Below are 19205 nucleotides of genomic sequence, written 5' to 3' on the forward strand. Positions count from 1 at the left end.
CGTCGGTGCTATCCGCGCACCCATACGGAGCCCGACAGCCGGGACACCGGTGCGTGGGAGCGGTTGCAAGGTGCCCGGAGCCCGCAGCAGCGCCGAGGGTGCCGGTGCCCCAGAGCTGCCGCGCCGGAGGGGCGCGAAGGCCGGTGCCGCAGCGCCGCTTCCCGCCGGCTCGCAATGACATCTAGCGGAGCTGCCTTGGGAAATGGCTCGGCCGGCGCCGCCTGACATTCGCTCGCTTCCCCCTCCGACCTCCTCCGCGAAACGCGGGGGCAGGAACCAGCCTCTGCCGCCTGCTTTCTGACCCCGGGCTGGCCCGAGCAGAGCTTCGGGGCAGCCCCTGGATCCCCCCCCCCCCACTAATACCACGTCCCCTTCACCCTGAGCCGAGAGATGCAAGGTGAAGAATCAGGGATTATTATAATTACACAAGCTGTTTTATGGTGGGCTCCCCCTCCACCCCGAAAACACCACCCTGAAATCGCTTTTTCGCGATAAACCTTGCAGCAGGAGCTCCGCTTCCAGCAAAGCTGACAGCATCCGCGGGAGCAAGCTGTTAGCGAGCGAAGGGCGCTGAGCTGCGGCCGGGAAGCTGAGCAGCTGGTTCAGCCAGGCACCGAGCAGCCGCCAAGCAGAAAGGAAGAAAGAAAAAAAAAAAAACATTTCTAACCCCCCGACACAGCTCCCAAATGATTTCCCTACATTTCAGGGCAGCACCTAACAGGTTAACCGCAGCCTGGTCCTATTTTAAAACTTGAAAGGCGCTGCAGCTTGATCCCAATTCATTCCTTCAGAGATATAATCATAGTCTTTATGAGATGTAATCATAGTATTTATTTAAGAATTAAGTGCCTCCGAAAGTGGCCTAAATTCCCTGTGCAAGCGCTGAGTCGCTGCTTTGGCGCCTGACTCAGCACGGCCCGAGCGAAGCCCGCGCGGCCCCGATCCCGCTCATCCCGCGCCCGGGCACGCGGATCCGCAGGCGCCCGGGGAACGGAGACGGTGCCGGAGCAGAGCCTGGTTTAAGGCAAGACGAGCACGCAGAGCATTTTCTCATACATGTTTTATTTAGAATAAACCAAGCCAGGGCGCTACGGCAGTGCGGCTGGGACACAGCACATCTGCAGCAGGGACAGGAGTGCCACATACAACGTTTACATGATGGAAGGGAAAGGATAAAAATACATAAAAACCCCACAAACACACACATCATCTTCCAAAGACAAGACAGGCCGGAGGAGCTGGGGCTGAGCCCGGGCCCGGAGGGGCAGGGAGCTCACCCGGAGCAGAAAGTGCGTGGCGAGTCAATGCTGCTCCGAAAGCAGCTCGGTCGTTAAAAACTGATTAAATACCGTAATAAATCAATGAGGAACGGAGCAGCCACCTTAGCAGCCAAGGCACCAGGCTATTCCCCGCCAGTCGGAGAGCCCGTTTCCCGCTCCGGCGCTTGCAGCGTGTCCAGAGCATCGCTCCGGGCCGCGGGCGGGTGCAGCGGGCGCGGGAGGGAGCCGCTGCCGCCAGCCCGGGGAAGACCCGTTTCAGCAGCCCTCGGAGCTGCAAACGCCGCGGCGGAGAGAGGAAGGGATCCGCGGCGCGCGCGCAGGGCGCCTCCGCCAGCGGCACGCGGGGTGACCTTGAGCACCGCTCCTCTCCCTTCCCGCCACAAGGAAAAAAAAATAATAATAATAAAAAAAAAGATTTTGTTCCCCAAAGCCGCTAGGTGTCAATGTGGCTGCGGAGGAGAGGTCCAGCTGGGGCTGCCTGCAGCAGCCGCTCCGCGCCGGCTGGCCTCCACGACCCTCCTCTTCGCTACTTCTCAGTCTAGCTCGAGAGAGCAGCCTTAAAAATGGGCGCAGGGAAACGCGCCTTAAAAATGGATTTTCTCTTATTGCACTTTGATTGCCTACAGGACAGCCTGGTGCCTTCGCAAGCAGTGATTGCAAAGGCAGCTCCAGCATTCCCGCTCCCCTAGACCCGGTACAGAGTCCAATTCTGACATCTCCCCATCTTTAACTAGCAGGGAGGAAGAAAAATATTAGAATACCTTTATTTCATTACTTAAAATTTGCCTAGTGTCCAGAAATCCTTAGTGTCCTTAAGCAGCCAGCTGTTAGCAACACAGGAACTAAACAGCCAAAATATGAACAATTAGGAGTTTTAAAAACAGTTACAGGTGCCGTGAAAGACGCAGCAGCCACGTCGTCCCTCCTGGAGGGAGACGGTCACCTCTTAAATACCCAGGTACCGATTTGCTCCAGAGCCAAGCCAGGAAGGGAGGGATGCTCCCAGCTGGATGCAGAGGGCTCGTAATGATGCTTTTGGGGGTTGGCCAGGGTTTGGTTAAGCTTTGAGCAGAAATTGGAGCCGAAGCAGCTTGCCCAGAGTCCCACACCTAACTTTGGTTCAGAGAGCCCTGATTTTGGAGCCGTTGCGCAGCGGGGAAGGAAGACATCGCCTCCACCCTCCAGGGAAAGGGAGCCCTCTGCTCTTCCCGGGGAGATGCCGTTTGCTGCAAGAGCTCAAGCGTGCTGGATCAGGAGACACATCGAGGCGGCTTTCCCCGCCGCACAGGGGACCGCTCGGCCCCAGAACGCTCTCCTTGAGGTTTCTTTTTGGCAGGTTTGCATCGTCATCCATCCCCCTACCCCAGGATGCCCAGCAGCACCCTTCCCTCCCCCTCCCCCACCCATCCCCTGCTCGTTACTTCTTGAAGAACTTCTTGTTGAGGAGGAAAATGAGCAGATTGACGTTGACTTTGGCCTTATTGAACATCTTCATGACTGCTACACCCTCGTACTGCAGCTGCAGCAGGTCCTGGAGGAGAGATATCAGAGCCTCTCCCAACCTCAGCACCAGGCAGCAACCCCCTCCCAGACCCTGGTAGCCCCAAGGGAAGAGAGAAGCCACCAAGGAACCAGGTTTGCATTAGGAAACACAGCGAGGAGATGCTTCCCCGCAGCGTGGTGAGTCTGTCCCCTCCTTGACGCACGGTTCCAGATCGGCTCTGGCCAGTGCTCTCGACCACGGGGTTTTGGGGAGACCATCCACCTCCCACACCCCCTAGGCTGAGCCCTCCTAGGTTCAACCTCATTCCCACAGCAGTGTTGAGAGCTGCCGCGTATGGGCACAGCGGCGGGCTGCCCACCTGGTAGTGGAGCTGGAACTTCTCCATGTCGATGCCCATGAATTTGGCTTTCACCTGGAACTTGCCCGATTCCTCGCAGGGGATTATGTCGAAAATCACGTTCCTGAACCTAGAGGGAACGGCAGGAGTTAGCGCAACCCAGATGGCAACACCGGGCCCCTTGCCACTCCATCTGGAGCCTCCGAGCAGCCCCATCCTCATGGATGGATCCAGATTTACAACTCAAAAAGCCATCTCCAAAACCCAGCCCTACTGCAGTCCCTGGTAACACCTCGAACAGCTCACCCCATCCATAGGGGACGATGGGACCGCAGGAGCCCCTCCAGGTGGTTTTGCCCTGCCTGCCCACCCACAAAATTGCGCTGCAGTAGCTCATTTCCCAGAACACGTACTGGCTGACGGGCAAGTCCTCGATCTCTAGCAGCACCCCCTTCTCAAACAGCCGGGCTGCCGTGTAATGCAACGACTGCAGCTTCTTGTTCTTCCCGCTGGCCCTGCAAGAGACAGGACCACGGACTTGGGTCTCTCACCAGAGGGTCTTTAACCACAGATAACCCCTCCAACCCCACGTGCATTAAACATTCACAACATCCAGATAGGGGTTTAGGGTTTTCCGGTTGTTGTTTGGCTGGGGCTTTTTCTGGTGCAATGAAAACCTACTTGTTGCTGGCTGCCAGGTTGTCGAGGCAGGTCTTGATGTACTGGTTGTAATAGTCAATCTGCTCTTCATAAAATAAGGTCTTGGAGTTGAGCCCTTGGAGGGTCTGTCTCAGTTTCAGGAGCTCCCTTTTGCGGTGCTGCCGATAACGCCGCTGATTGCGGATATCCTGGGGAAAATTAAGCCATATGAGAAAGCTGGTGTCACCCACCCGTAGCTTCAAACGAGCTCCTAAAACAGGACACCAGGTGGGTTTGAAGGGGGGACCTCCAGACTCGAGGTGGCACCAAGGCATGCACCCAGGCCCTGCAGCACTCTCCACTCCACGGGGCCCTGGCCAAGCAATCGCTTGTGCCTCTGCCTGTGGAGGCTCCTGCGCAGCACCTGGCCACCAGCTCACCTTGGCCATCTCATTAACGATCCCTTGGTACTCATCAGCAGAGTCCACCACGCCCAGGCTCTCCAAGCGCCGCAGATTTCGGATGACCTTACGTTTCTTCTCCTCCATGGAGAGCTGGCTGTTCCCAGTCAGAGAACGGTTGCGTTTCAGCTTGTCAGGGGTCTGGGCATCCCGCAGCGCCCGTCTGTGCATGAGATGGGAGTGGGTGGCCTCCTGGGGGACAAGACAGGAGGGACGTTTCACAAGAGTGTTGCTGGAGTCAGCCACCTCAGGGACATACAGAGAGCAAGGAGCAGACTAGCTTTCTGCTTGTGGCACGTTTGTGTTGTCCCCTTAAAAGAAAAAGAGGGGTTTGGCACACATTCCCATGGAGGCAAGCAGCACTTCTCCCACAAGCACCCACCTCGTCCTCCGATGCTGGTGTCTGCAGGATCTCCAGAAGGGAATCTCCAGGTTGGGACTGGATCACATCCACTAGCATTTGCTTGGTGCTAGGTGAGAAAGAAGTCAGGTGCACTGTTCCGGATCGTTTCCCTCGCACATGTTGTTTAGTGTATTCTGAGCTAGCATCATCCACCACCAAGCTCCCCTGAAGCCAAGCTAGCAAGAGGCCACACGACCCTCGGGCTGCAGCAGGGCACTGGCTGCCCAACTTGCCTCCTGCGCCACATCCCCAGCGCCCTGCACCCAGAAACACGTCCTCACCTCAGCAGCAAGCTCTTCACGTCGGCCTCCTCGCTGCTGGCCTCCAGCACGAGCTTGTTCGTGAGGGTGAGGGAGATCTCCACTTTGGCGAGCTGGGAGAGCGCTTGCTCCGTGGTGCCGTCTGCCGGGCTGGGAACGCCCTCGCCTGCAAGGGGCCAGGAGTAACCCCACGGGGGCACAGGGAGCTGAGCTGGCTGCCCCCGGACCCTGCTGCCGGCACAAGCCCATGCAGCCATGGCCAAACCGATTTGGCAAGCCTTTGGTGCAAGAAAAGCGTCCTCAGACTCGTGTCTGCAGAGGACCCAAGGGTGTGGGGTGGGGAGCACGTGCCGGACAGCGCAAAGAGCAAGGAGACTCCCACTCTCCCCCGAGCTGCAAGGGAGCACATTAATATACAGAAGATTAAATCTTCTTGGCATTAGAGGCAAGGTAGTCTGGATTACAGTACGGACACGTCCCAACCGCTCTGGTCCTATGAAGCGTTAGCCCTCTTGCATAACCCAAGACTGAAGAACACCAACATTGCAAAAACCTCTGCAAAACTCAAACCCACATGAGCTGGAATGAGGGCTTGGATGTTCTGCAGGGAAAGATGAGCTCAGCCACACTTTGAGAAGGTTGTGACTAGCAGAAAGTGCCGTTTGCTATGGCTTCAGGAGATGTCAAAGCTCGCAGCAGCACCGTACGTACCGACAAGGAATTGGACTGTAGGAATTTCATCAAGATCATCCAAAAGTTCATGCAGTGGGTCTCCATGAAGCGGTGCAATGGAGTCCTGATGCTCTAGCAGGAGCTGGATAACGCAAGAGAAAAGAGTCAAGGGGTACACAAAGGCAAAAAGGATTCAAAACAAGGGCTGGTCTGGTAAGGAAAGACACAGCTGCCTTTGCACCCGAAAGACAGAACACTGCAGAGTTGGGAGCTCAGGAGAGGACAAACAGCAGAGAACCTGCAGAATCTAGATCGTTTGCTTGTGTAAAAGGAGGAAGGTGATCACATAACAAACAGCCTGAGAGCCCGGAGCAGACGTCCTGGTGACGGGATACGGGGGGACGTGATGAAACACAGCAGAAAGCGAAGGCCCAGGAGATAGGGACTGAAGAGGAGCTCATACACACACACAACACGCATTTAAGCTGTAGGATCCAGCCCCACAGGACACAGCAGGGCCAAGAGTTTGCCAAGCTCCCTGAAGGGATTAGGAAGTCACATGGCGGGGGGATGTACGATGCTGATGCCCTTTGTTGGCAACTGGGGACACCGGTGTTTTCGGAGGACAGAATCCAGGAGTTTGCTTTGGACAACGCGCGTGGAGAGCATCATGCCGAGGTTGCCAAGGTTCAGGCTGTGTTGCACGAGACCCGCTCGTCTGCGGGTGGATCTCATGCCCTTACCTTGTGCGTGTTAATGAGCTCCCCCACCGTGATGTAGATGACTGGCTTGGCCACTGCCACCATCTCCGAGTACTCATCCATGTTAAACCGCTCTTCTGGCTCCGGGACGCAACAGGCAGCAGAGATGAACTCCCTGTTGGGGAAGAAACTCTCAGCAAGCCCCCAAAGTCCCCGACTTTAGCTAGATCCCTGCCTTCCTCCCCAACGTATCCCCCTTTTTATTTCTAGGGTCACAACCCTCACTTGGCCCTGGGCAGAGAAGATGCCTGGACACTCAGCACCGTGCAGCCCAAAGCTTCAGGCATGTCCCTAAGTGGGGCTGACGCCATCCTGGTGCCCACCTGAACTTGTCATGGGTGTCCTCCAGGTAGCAGTTCACCACGCGCAGGTGAGCGTTCTCCCCGTCAAAGACCTTGCGGGCAGCCGCGTGCTGCAGCACCTTGGCGATGGAGCCCAGGTTGCGGCGGTGGTCGGGGTGCAGGGCCACCCCAGCTGAGATGTCCACGACGTCGAAGCCGTCAGGAGCCACCACCGCCGGGTTCATGAAGCGGTAGTAGAGCAGGTTGCCAACGATCTAGGACACAGGATAGGCTGGGAGTGTCCGCACAGGGCTGGGAGCACGTGGGCTGGTGGCTCACTGGGGAAGACTGTTTCTGTGCTCACGCTGCCCAGGGTGGGAGCTCCCGGACCCTTCTGGAGGGGACAGCAGCACAGAGGAGTGCCCAGAGTTGGCATTTCCTTAGTGGCTTAAGGAAATCATTCAGACTTGAAGGCAAATTCAAGTCAGGAGAGAAATTACAACCGTGCTACGAATGCGTCCCGGAGCAAGATCCTACACCTACACATGCAGCTGAACCCCCACCAGGTAGCACAGTTCCCCACACCTTATAGATCTCCTCTTCTGAGGCCTCAGGGAATTTCTCAGCCAAAGACGTCTTCAGGATCTTGGCCACGTAGCGCATGCCGTAGCTGGGGAGAGGACAGGAGAGCGCTCGGTCAGCACACGAGGCAGGGCCAGACTTGGCCATCCTGCCTGGTCTCCTGCGTTACACAAGAGCGTCACTGCTGTGCTTGGTGACGTAGGAAGTCCCAAAGCCCTGAGACAACAGAGGTTCAACATACACAGCAAAATGCTTAAGGCTGCGCAAGCCCTGCCCTCTCCGACCACCGCCTGTCCCTTCCTTACCCGCTTAGGCATCCCCGCGGGAAGCCTTCATCCCCCGAGACCCTCCCACCCACCAAAGCACGGGTTCTTCCTCGCAGACACCCTGACAGCAGCAAAGCACCCAAACGCAGAGGCGAGATGTGCCAGCCAGCCAGCGCGTTACTGGAAGGGCAGAGACAGCAATGCCCGCTGAAGCCTATTTTTCCCCCTTGCTGGCAGTAGCTGAGGGGCAGGGAGGACCTCCATTGCCCAAGTGCCCTTTCTAGGGCCTCACTGAAGTTACCTTCAGGCTGGAAACATAGCAGGGAGGGGGCTACAAGCCAGGGATACGTACGGGATTTTATCCACAGAAGAGGTGATGGCAGAGACAAACTTGTCCGTCATCACTAGGAGGTTGCGGATAGAAATATCCAGCCGTCTTTGGACCTCGGGATAGCTCAGGGCCTGCTCAGGGCTGACCTCGTATGGTAGCTTGCTGCAGGCAGAAGACAAGATCCCCATCACTGGCTCAGCATCCATCAGCTTGCCTCTGGCCTAAGCACCCTCACCCTGGGCCTGACCTTTTCTGCCCACTCTGCGACTCCATCTGGTTGATCCAAGCCTTGTAGATGTCCACAGGATTAGTGCGGATGCTGAGGGTCTTGTCCTGCAGGACCTCCTGCACAGCGCTGCCCAGGATCTGCCGCAGGGCGTTCTGCCCTCGGGCGTTGCGGTAGAAGCTGACCACCAGCCGGATCACTGTGGGGTTCCCAGTCAAGATGTCATGGACGTGGTCTACTTTGGACCTAGAGAAAACGACGGGATGAAGATGATTAAACATCACATTCACTTTCCAAGCACACTGTAACCAGCATGAGGAACCAACAGCCAGAGAGAATAATTCTATCCGAGCAGAAGCTCCTGGCCTAGCCTCTTCCCAGCTCTCTCCCCACACTGGGGTGCGCATGGCCACCCACCTGATCTCCTCCTGCAGGGCAGCTTTGAAGAGCTGGAGCAGCAGGTAGGCCTCCCGCGGGTTGGACGCGTAGTTATAAAGCGTGAAGATCACTGACTCCATGAACTTGGTAGACTTGTTCTGGGGCATCTGGAAGATGAGCCTGGCCAGGTACCCAGGCTGGGTCTGCAGAGACGAGGAGCGTGACGATAGCCCCATGTGCTGCAGGGCCAGGGCTGCCCCAGCCTTCGTACCAAGGGCTCTGCAGGTGGATGAGGACAGAGCCCTGTAACTCTTACCTGCAGCAGGTAGAAGAGGTGCTGGTAGGCCTCCAGCTTCTGCCGCTTCTCCTTGCTGAGCGACTTGAGCCCCTTCTGCTTGTCTATAGCCATCATCTCCGAGAGCTGCTCCTTGTTCTTCTTGGTCAGCTTCTTGCAGTGGGAGACCACTTCCTGGAGCAGCCGCGGGCAAGGAGAGAGCAGAAACATTGGCAGCTGTGAGCAAGCTCCAGATTTCAGTCTAGCTTCTGGGGAAAGAGCCAGAGGCACCTAGAAGATATCTAAATCCCTTGAATTGCTTTAAAAGCAAAGCAGAGAAGTTTAAGCTGTAATGCCAAGGTGGTGAGGCCAGATTAGCACTAGTTTAACAGCCAAGGCACCACGGCAGAGCCACGTGAGGTGGCCGAGGTCCTTCCCCTCCCCACAGCGCTCCCTGACCTGCAGCGTGATCCTGTTCTTCACCAGCAGCCCAATCTTGATGTCCATGAGGTCCAAGTCGCTCTCGAGCTGCTGGCTGGCACGGATCCTCTTCACCACCTCCTCCCGCAGCTGCAGCAGCTCCGACTCCTCCCAGAAGTCATGCTGGCTCTGCTCCAGCAAGTGGATAAAGCGCCGGACGATGCTCAGCGGTGGGTTCCCGGTGTGGACTGCAAGGAGGCACGGCTCACGGCTGTGAGCGTCCGCTGGAAGACGGTGCGGCCATCCGACGCGGGCCCTCGCAGACGCTTCCGGCCGGTAGACGAGCAAGGAGGCATCCCCATCCCCAATTAATTACAGCCGCTTCGGAGCGGAGACAAGCAGGCACTTACCCAGCATCCTGTAATCCCCACGGGCCTTGTTAGCTCTCACAAAAGCCTGGATCTTAATTACAGCTTTAATCTGCCAAGACAAACAAGGGGTGAGAGGGGGGAAGAGGAGGGAAGGCTCCCCACAGCATCCCCGCAGCAAACTGGGAGCGCCGGAGAGCCTGCCAGGCAGCCGGCTAGCTGCTCCCTCCGCGCTTGTCGGGGCCTTCCCAGCTCCGGGAATCTGCCGGTGCATGGGATAAGGGTATCCAGATCCCAGGAGGGAGTCCAGGGTTTCGCCCCCTGCCTCGGAGGGCCCTCCGCAGCGGTTGCCTCCTCTGCGATCGCTGCAGCAACGCCGGAGGAGCAGCTTCGCCTCCCGCGGGTGACGCTTTCCCTCCCGACCTTCCTCCCCTCTAACGCGCATCACTCGGTCCCTGCTGGTTTTCCAGGGCGCTGGAGCATTTCCCTCCCCTCAGCCGAGCTCAGAGGTCGCAGCCAGGCTTACTAGGCACCAGAGCCGTGTTGCTTCCCATCCGCCCCGGTGCGGGGAGGCACCACCAGCTTCTCCCCGCTCCAGTTCGGAGCTGCAGGCGCTCAGGAGCAGCGGTTTGACTGTGCTTTGGGGGATTTTTTTTGCCCCTCTGTGCCAGCAGCCAGCGACAAGCTCCCAGCATCTCCCGCAGGGAGCTGTTTCAGGGGGCTCTTTGCAGTCTCCCAGCCCCTACACTCACGTTCCTCCTGAAGTAGCGCAGCCTCTCCTGGTACTTCCTACGGGCCTGCCACATCCTCACGCACGCCTGGATCTGGGAGAGACGTGCAGCGGTTTTCCGCTGCGAGGACTTACCCGGGGAGAAGAGCAGCGAGCGTGGCCGCGCAGCGGGCGCAGAGGGAGGGGGCAAGACCTCCTCCGCCCAAGCCGAGCTCGCAGCAAGGCTCGGTCTGTGCTCGGCGGGGATCTCCCGACACGCAGCGTTTGGGACGGGACCGGCGGCCAAAAGCTGGGCGCGCTAAGCTACGCGGCCGCCACGTCCCCGCCTCGAGCCGGCTGCCTGATGCGAACGGCGGCAGCATAAACCACGTCTGCGAAAAAAATAGACTCCAGCGACCGGATTTCCAACCTTTACTGCGGCATCTGCGTTGGCTCGCAAGTAGCGCAGCCTCTCCAGGTAAGCCCTGCGCTGCCTGTATCCTCTCCAAAAAGCCTGGGGACGAGGAGAGGGGGGTTATCCGGGTACTGACGGGGCAGCGCCCTGCCCGGGGCGCCCGGAGGACGGGGCGAGCGTCACCTGGATCCTGGCAGCCGCCGGCCGCTGCTCCCGCAGGACGCGCCGGCGGGCGGCGAGCGCCCGGCGGACGAGGCAGCCCCTGGCCCGCGCCTGCAGCCGCACGACGAAGCCGACGTTGGCCGCCCAGAGGAGGTGCCGGTCGTGGGCCGCCGTGACGCGGGCGACGACGTCCTGCGGGCAGGAACGACGCGCCGGCTCAGCGCCCGCGGCGGCGCCGGCCTCCCCGCGGCGCCGCGGCCCGACCCTACCTGGATCTCCTCCCGGCTCAGGTGCGTGGTGTCGAGGACGCCGTCGCGGGGCCGTTCCCAGGTGCCCTCGAACGTCCGCAGGCTCAGGTAGTACTCGGCGCCGTCCTGCAGCCCGTGCCGGACCCAGCAAGGCTTCCCGCTGCCTGCACGGGGAGGAGCGCGGTCGGGGAGCCGCTCCCGCGGAGGGACGCGGCGCGGCTCCCCGCCGCCCGAGCGTCTTTACCCGCTTGCTTCTTGCCGGCCATGAGGGCGGCGAGCTGCTCCTGGTAGGCGCCGGCGCAGGCGGTCACCACGCCGCGCAGGGCCACGGCGGCGTTGCCCAGCACGCGCGCCGTCTGGGCCGCTTTGCCCTCCTTGATGGCCTGGTTGATGGCCGCGACGCCCAGGGCCACTGCGGGAGCGGAGGCAGGCGGGAGGGTCGCGCGGGCCCGTGGCGGCCCCGGCAGGTCCTGTCTTCTCCTCCCCGCTCACCCCGCGGCATCGGCTCCCGGCGCTGCGGAGCTCTTACTTCTCCTTGTGGCCGCAGAGTCCTCGTTGGCCTCGGAAACGCCTTGCTGGATCTCTTCCCACCAGAGGACGGCCCCGTCGTCCTCCGTGGCCTGCAAGGTGGAGAGGAAGAGGCTCCAGCGAGCCCCGAGCGCGACCGCCCGCCGCCTCCGCTGCTCCGCCGGCCGCCTACCCGCGCCTTCCGCCTTCGCGCCCGCGTCAGGACGGCGTGGTACCGTCCGGCGACCGGCAAGGCGACGTCGGCCAGGCCGGCCGCCGGCAGCAGCAGCGCCGCCAGGGTCTTCTCGGCGTCGTCCTGCAGCAGCGCCTCGTTGATGAGCCTGACGGCGAGGACTTCTGCGCGGGAGGGGGACACGGCCGTCAGCCCCCGAGGTTCTCCAGCGCCCCGTGAGGGTCGGGCTCCCGACGCAAGCGGAAAAAGTTTGCCGAACTCGGCGACGCGGCCGCCACTCACTGGCGTTTTCGTTCCGCACGGACGAGTTGGCGCTGCTCACGGCGGCCTGGATGTCGTTCCAGCTCAGGAACTCGCCCCCCGCTTCCCTAGATCGGTCTCTCAGCTGCAGCAAGTCGTCGAAGTACCTGCAGGGGAGGGGGGGGGGGGAGACACGCGGGGTGACGGCTCAGCCGATTCGAAGCTGGAAGGTTTCCGGCCAGGGCCCGCGTGCCCCCGCTGCCCCGGGGCGGATCCGCTCACCGCCGGGCGTTCGCGTCCTCTACGTCCGAGAGGCCCAGGGCAGGGCTGACGAGGCTGCTCCAGAGCCCGTCCGCGTCTCCGGCCTCCAGGGCTCGGTTAACCAGCGCCACCGCCGACAGCATCTCCACGGCCACGAAGAGCTCCTCCTGCGCCAGCTCGCCCTGCGCGGGGCGGGCGGACGCTGACCCTCCCGGCGCCCCCCCTGCCAGCACCCCCCCACCCCCTCCCGGTGCTCCCGGGGCAGCCCGCGCCCGGGGCGAGCCGCTCTCACCCGCGGGTGCTGGCGCTGCAGCAGGGCCAGCTCGCGCTGATACAGCGGGGCGGCGAGGGGCTGCGCGGCGGGCAGCCGCGCCGCCGGGTCCATCAGCGCCGTCAGCGTGTCGGCGGGCGTCCCCCGGCGCACGGCTGCGTTGATTCGGCTCACGGCGCGCAGCGCTGAGCGGGGACGTCGGGGCGGGTGGGCACGGGAAGGGGCCGCCCCGGAGGCCGCACGGTGCCCGTGCTGGAGCGCGGTGCACCCAAACCCACCGCGGCCACCCCGGCCCCGGCCACTCACTGGCTCGCTCCTCCTCTCCCTTCTCGTTTGCGGCCACGATCCCTGCCTGCAGCTCCTCCTGCTCCAGCAGGTCCATGTAGCCCAGCTCCTGCAGGAGGCACAAAGAGCCCTCTGGGCCCTGCATCAAGTCCCCCTTGGCCGGACGGAGCAGCCAACACTCAAACCCCCTTGCAGAAAGCCTGCGGCTCCACAGAGCGTCCCCTTCTTGAGCAGGGAGCTGCCTTCTGCTGGGGTACCACCATCAAAGCCATCCCAGGTGCCACCCATGCTCCATCCACCAGGCTTCTATGAGCCCCTACCAGTGCTTTCTGCTCCCGGTCCATGCTGAGCTGCTCCAAATACCAGTCAAGATTCTCTCGCTGCAGACAGCGCAGGGCCAGGACGGGATCCTGCAGTGCCTGGTACAGCTCCTGGGCGTCCTGGCTCTCCAAGGCATCATCCACCTGCTCTAACACTCCGTGGACTAGGAGAGAGGCCAGAGAGGTAAGTCATCCCACGACTCCAGGGATAAGAGTAAACCTGAACCACAAGCCCACACGCCAAGAACTTTTTCTCCTTGGAAACATCCCTTCTCCTGCCAGGTCTGAGGCTGGCCTGAGGGGACATCTCCTTTCTGGAGACATCCAGACTGGGCTCTTCCTTCCAGCCTAGGATTGTCAGGATCATGCCAGACTTGCCTGGTAAGCGCTGTATTGACAGCAGCAGCTCTGGAGACCCCCCTCGAAGGGCTGCAGCTTTGCTCACCATTCACTTTGTTGATGTTCCCTTGTATTTCAGCCTGGGTCAGACACCGGTCATAGATGTCCTCCCCCTCTGGAATCGCCTGCAGGTACTGGAGACAGATTCCCACCATGAGCTTTCTGCCCAGATGCATCCCACTAGCTGTGGGTCAGCAAAGGGGACCTTCTGGAGACTTCTGGACACATTTATCATCCCCAGGCCCTGAGGTCAACCACTACCAAGAGAAAAAACACTGCACTCCCACCCCTCTCCCTGTCTTTTGGTGAACACAGGGTCTGGGCTTTATTTGCCAGACACAAGATGAGCCCCTCCAGCTGGAAGCACCTACCACCAGAGAAGGGGCTGTTCCTCCTGGCCACTCCATGCCATACTTACCCTGTTCCTGGCATTGCTGGCTTTCTCCAGCTTTGCCTGGTAGAGCACCTCCTGGTAGACAGCTGCTGCAGGCTCCCGTAGGTTGAGCAACATAGCGTTGGGGTTGCACAGGGCCTCCATGGTCTGCTCCACCACTCCTCTCTCCACTGCTTCATTAATGGCCAGCACAGCTGCATGGACTGGGGGCAAGGTAGGAAGGAGATATGAAACAGCCCCAGGGAGATGGAACAAGGTGCCAAGGGCTGTAGCAGGCCATCCACCATGTACCTCTAGCCTGGCATGCAGTGGGAAAAGCCACCCCACGCAGGATGGGTGGAGGATCTCCCTTCTCCAAGGGCAGACCCCAGTGCCCAGGCAGTCTTGATTTCTCTAGAACAAGTCCAGCTAATGCAAACCCCAGGCAATGTCAGCTGGGAAGGGGGTGAGCAGCAAGGTGCCCAACTGCATTTAGAGGCCTTTGGAGCACCTCAGAAGCACCGTGTGGTTTACGTGGATTTACCAAGTCCAGATTTGGCATTCAGGGGGCCAACACATTCAGCAGTAGGAATCCTGAGCCAGGATGCTGCTCCGGGCTGATACACGTCACCGGTTCCCCACAGCTCCCACTCACCCGCCGCCTCGTCCACCGAGAGCTCATTGGCCAGAAGGCCCCCGATCTTGCTGAAGGCGGGCAGCTGCAGGCCATACTTCTCCAGCTCCCGCTTCATGTTGTTGATCTCCTCCTCTGGAGCAGAGCAGAGATGTCACCGCTCTGGCCCAGCGCCGCGCTCGAGCCACGCACACCTGCCCCGACCCAGGAGCCCCCGTTCCTCCACCGAGCCGAGGGTGCAGAAAACGCCCGCATCGGGGCCAGCGTTACCCAAGCTCGCTCGAGATCTTCATTCCCAGCATCCCTTCTGTGGAAGGGGTTCAGGAACGCGGTAGCACGCCCAGATAAACACGAGTCGCCAGCCCTGGCCCAGGTTTCCCCACGTGGGTTTGTACCTGTGAAGTCCACTTTCCCGTACAAGTCCTGGATCTGCGGAGCCAGCCCCAGTTTAAACAGGTACAAGCTAAAAGATGAAGCAGATGCACACCATGACTTGCTTCTCCCTCCCAACACAGTACTTCGGATATTTTCTGTCCTTGGGCATGGAGAAGGCTCTGCAGCCTTGTGGCCCAGGCTGGGAGAAGAGGACTTGGCAGTCCCACAGCCACCACAGACTCACTGAAAAGCCCCCAGCCCCGTGCCTCACTTTCTCCTATGAGGAACAGGGATAATCCTTTAGTGGGCACAGATACTTCTTCATTAAAGAAATGCATGAGCCTGTCTCCAGGTTTCCAAGTCCCAGCGCTTGGATCCCATGGGCTCTTATATCTCTCCCTGTCCCAAAGGGTTTCATATCAGGACACGTCTCTCAGAGTCTGTCAGATGTAGGATTAAGCAAACACAAGGAGTCCTCAAGGCTGGGATTTGGGAGCCTTCCCACCTTCTCGATGCCAGTAAAGGGCTCCATACCACAAACATGAATCAAGATGACACCTTTGGCCCTGGGACCAGGGCTGGGGATGCTCGCTGGCACCCACCTGAGCGCATGGATGCAGTAGACCACCCGGGGCATGTTCTTCTTGTCATAGATGTCAGTGGTCTCTGGGTGGAAGATCTGCTGAGGACACAGGAGTCAGGCCGGGTCCCAGATGGTCCGTGGGGGCGGCAGGGCCCAAGGGACCGCCCTGGCGAGGGGAAGCCCCTCGGCACACCGGCGTTTCCCACCTCCGGCCCCACAGCACGCAGCCCCGGGCTGCTGCCACGAGGGTTTCCTACAAAAGCCAGCCTAGGGCCAGCCGAGGGGACACGTTACCGAGGGAAGCCCCACGTGGGTCATGGCGTCGCGCCAGTAGTTGATGTTATCCGTGTGCCGAAAGTGAAGTCCGGTTGCCTAGACAGGAGGAGATGAAATCAGCTCAGGTTCAAGCTCATCTTCTCCCATCCCTGGGGTCACCTGCTGCCCCAACCCCACGGAGCAGGGGCCAGCGCTCACAGCTGAACCCGCAGGCAGGTCTGCGGCGCTCCGGGGCAGCGGAGCTTAGAGAGCCTGGCTGCAACCCCGCTCTGCGGGGCTGACCCCCCTCACCTTTACAGCCAGCACATTTCTCCCCACTTGGTGCCCACCAGCCTTGGAAAGACCCCTCAGCCACAGGGCAGGTTGCACAGCTCTCGTGCCCCATTGCAGTAGCAGAAGCGGGGCTTGTGTTCAGGGACCGGGCCCTAGCACCATGGCCCCGTCTTACCTTGTACCGCAGCTGCTCACGGTCGTAGATCTTCTTCAGGGGCACGAGGTCCGGGGCAAAGCAGTGCCCCAGCTTGGCCAGGACGACGCCGTTGCGCAGGCTCTCCTCCAGCTCCGTCGGGGGGGCCAGCTCCTCGTGCAAGCAGGCCTCCATCCAGCTGGCGGGGCAGAGACGCGGCGGCACGTCGTGGACCCTCAGCACCCACCGGCACGCCACCCTGGGCCTCATCCAGGCAGGGAAAGCAGCCACCCAAGGGAGAAATCCCCCCACCGAGAAATCCACCTCGACGGAGCGGTTGGGAAGCGCATGGCTGAACGGCCAAGGAAAACCTCCAAACAGAGAGGGGCCAGGAGCAGGCAGGGCTTTACCTGCCGCCCGACTTTGCAGCCCCCCCACCCAGGGCCCCTTCTCCACCCCGTCCTCAACCCCCCTCTCCCCCGGGACTCGGGGCCCCCAGCTCGCAGGGGGGCAGGTTGGGGGGTCCCTCACCGCTTGGCCTCCTCCAGGTGACACAGGTACTGGTAGGCGACGTTCTGCCGCCGCCGCTCGTCCATCTGGTCGGCGGTGAGGCGCTCCCCTGGGCGGCAGGACCGACGGGCACGGGCACAGACAGGCAGATCAGGGCTGCTGCTTCCCTTATTTTCCTTTTTTTTTTTTTTTTTTTTCCTCCTTTTTTTCTTTTTAAGAGTTTTTTTACCCCCCTCCCCCCAAGGAGGTTTTGCAAGGAGAAGCCAGGCTTTGTGGTGCAACAGCCACACAGCAACTCACCCCCATCAAATGCATGCCCCCCCCCCCCCCCGCGGCTCGGCTCGGCTCGGCTCGGCTCGGCTCGGCTCGGCTCGGCTCGGCTCGGCTCGGCTCGGCTCGGCTCGGCTCGGCTCGGCTCGGCTCGGCTCGGCCCGCACTCACAGCGCGCCGCTGCCGCGGCCTCTACCGCTCCGGGCGCCTCCATGGCTGCGGCCGCGGCGGCTCCGCCCGCGATTTGAATCTCCCGCCGCCGCCGCCGCCGCCGCCGCCGCCGCCGCCCCCGGACACGCGGCCGCGCGGGCCGCTGGGCGCTGTAGTCCGGCGGCGGCCGCGGCGCCACGGGCACCGGGGGCTGCGTGCACCGGGGATGCACCAGGATCTGCGCGCACCGGGGATGCACCGGGGTCTGCGTGCACCGAGGGTGCACCGGGGGCTGGGTGCACCGGGGATGCACCAGGATCTGCGCGCACCGGGGATGCACCGGGGTCTGCGTGCACCGGGGGTGCACCGGGGGCTGGGTGCACTGGGGATGCACCAGGGTCTGCGTGCACCGGGGGTGCACCGGGGGCTGGGTGCACTGGGGATGCACCAGGGTCTGCGTGCACTGGGGGCACACAAGAGTGCTCACAAGGGTCTGGGGGCACAGAGAGGGAGAGAGGGAAGAAAGCATCCAGGGGTGCACGGGGACTAATGCACGCCGGGGGTACGGGGGGGGTGCGTGCGGGTCTGGGAGCACAGTGGGGGTGCATCAGCAGGCACTGGGGGCACTGGGGGAGCAGTGTGCACCAGGGCTGCACAGGGATCAGCACACACCGGGGGTGCAGGGGCCCCAGGGACCCGTGGGATCAGCACACCAGGGGAGCCCAGGGCTGCGCGGGTGCCAACGCAGCTCCGGAGTGGTCCCCGCTCCTTATCACAAAGCGCTTTGCGGTCCTTCCCCCTCACCGCCCCGTGCGCAGCGTCCGCTCCTGACCGCTGCCGTGCCATGCGCCAAACGCGCCCGCGGCGCCCGCTGCCCCTTCTCCCCTTCCCCGGGGCCTGGCTGGTGCCAGCCATCAGGTTTGCATCATCTGCTGCAAACCGGAGGCCCCAGCACCACTGCGCCGAGCTGCCATGGCATCACCCAACGTGTCCCAGCTCCGATGGCGAGGAGACCGGAGCCGTCGGGGCCATCGCAGGCACAGGCTGGAGTGTCCGTCATCGGCACCTGGTCAGAGCCACCAGCAGCTACCGCCGGCTGCCAGGAGCGTTTCCAGGCGGCCCGGCCCAGGCGGGATTCAGAGGCACGTTGGAAAACCTCCCCCTCCATAACCAGAGCTTGCAGCCGCCCCCGGAGAGCTGCCACACGGAGCGCGGCCCGAGCGTCCAGGTGAGTGGGCACGGAGGGGGACGGCGCATGTTCCCGGAGAGGGATTTTGCACCTTCCGGAAATTGGGATCAGCCAGAAATCGGCAGAAATACAGGGGGATGTCGCCTTCTGCTGGGCAGAGGAGTGGGGAGGCACTGGGAGGAGAGGAGCGGGATAAGATATACTCAATCCCTCGCTAGCATCCGCTAAGCAGCGAGCGGAGAACCAAACATCATCGTCTTGCAAAGCAAAATCCCGGTTGCAAAGCAAAATCCAGGTTGCAAATTGAAATCTACCTTGAAAATTAAAATCCAGTTTGCAAATTAAGATCTACCTTGTAAATCAAAATCCAGCTGATTCACCCAGGCCCCACCGCGTGTTTCCATCAGAGCTGAGGTTCAAGCCCAGGCTGGTACCCACGGTGCCTATCACCCTTCTCCACCCACGCCGCCAGCAGCCCCGGCCAACGGAGCCGCGCCGCAGCGTCGTGACCCGCGCCACTGCCCCGCACTCGCGCACCATCTCTCCGAAGAGGCGGACGCATCCGGCGCCGCTCCGGGGCGTGCCGGCCAGCCCCACGCTGACAGCTCGGTGGGCGAGGGGGAGTCGAGCACGGACACAGCTCATCACGCGGGCTTCACCCGTTGCAGCCTGCTCGTCCCTGTGCAAATGCAATGCAGCGAGTGGCATCTCCCGGGGAGGCTTTCGTGGGCTCCCGGTTAAAGGTGAAGATCAACACCCGTGTTGTATTTTATATGTAATTTTATATATATTATTTAGACAGAAGAAAGATACGGAACAGTGATTGCAGTATAGCGGTGGCAGCACCTACGACTTGAATAGGGGACAAAAATAGTTCTGGCTGCTGTTACATGCTAGATTTTCTGTACGGCTGCGTAATACCGGGGAGCGTGGGAGTCGCGGCAATTCCAGCCAGAGTCCGGGGGGCCGGGCACAGTTTGGCGACG

General features: G+C 61.2%; 1 protein-coding gene across 1 annotated transcript; it reads right to left on the bottom strand.

Moving 5' to 3' along the window:
- Positions 1–2697: 2697 nt before the first annotated feature.
- On the bottom strand, positions 2698–18864 carry IQGAP3 (IQ motif containing GTPase activating protein 3). The gene is made up of 40 exons (XM_062597609.1): positions 18611–18864; positions 18013–18310; positions 17052–17493; positions 16632–16719; positions 16143–16299; positions 15713–15790; positions 15438–15514; positions 14856–14923; positions 14482–14595; positions 13872–14050; positions 13500–13587; positions 13055–13218; positions 12756–12843; positions 12471–12634; positions 12200–12360; positions 11960–12084; positions 11678–11841; positions 11507–11597; positions 11222–11389; positions 10999–11141; positions 10751–10921; positions 10583–10666; positions 10196–10267; positions 9486–9555; positions 9115–9323; positions 8698–8850; positions 8421–8584; positions 8025–8249; positions 7799–7939; positions 7184–7268; positions 6641–6873; positions 6300–6432; positions 5596–5698; positions 4906–5050; positions 4604–4691; positions 4201–4413; positions 3803–3969; positions 3535–3636; positions 3143–3251; positions 2698–2811 (listed from the first exon to the last, which is right to left on the bottom strand). Exons 1-40 carry the CDS (start codon positions 18862–18864, stop codon positions 2698–2700), a joined length of 5892 nt encoding a protein of 1963 aa, XP_062453593.1.
- Between the last annotated feature and the right edge of the window lie 341 nt (positions 18865–19205).

This window comes from Rhea pennata, chromosome 31 (genome assembly GCF_028389875.1).
Source record: "Rhea pennata isolate bPtePen1 chromosome 31, bPtePen1.pri, whole genome shotgun sequence".
In the NCBI taxonomy this organism is placed as follows: domain Eukaryota; kingdom Metazoa; phylum Chordata; class Aves; order Rheiformes; family Rheidae; genus Rhea; species Rhea pennata.

What these genes read in the sequence shown, in the direction of transcription:
- IQGAP3 (XM_062597609.1), bottom strand. Translation starts at nt 18,864, where the DNA reads ATGAGCTGTGTCCGTGCTCGACTCCCCCTCGCCCACCGAGCTGTCAGC. An exon ending in CGCGAAGGCGGAAGGCGCGG is followed by an intron (nt 11,598 to 11,677) that starts GTAGGCGGCCGG and finishes TCCACCTTGCAG; the next exon opens with GCCACGGAGGACGACGGGGC. An exon ending in GCCCTGCAGGAGGAGATCAG is followed by an intron (nt 8,250 to 8,420) that starts GTGGGTGGCCAT and finishes CGTTTTCTCTAG; the next exon opens with GTCCAAAGTAGACCACGTCC.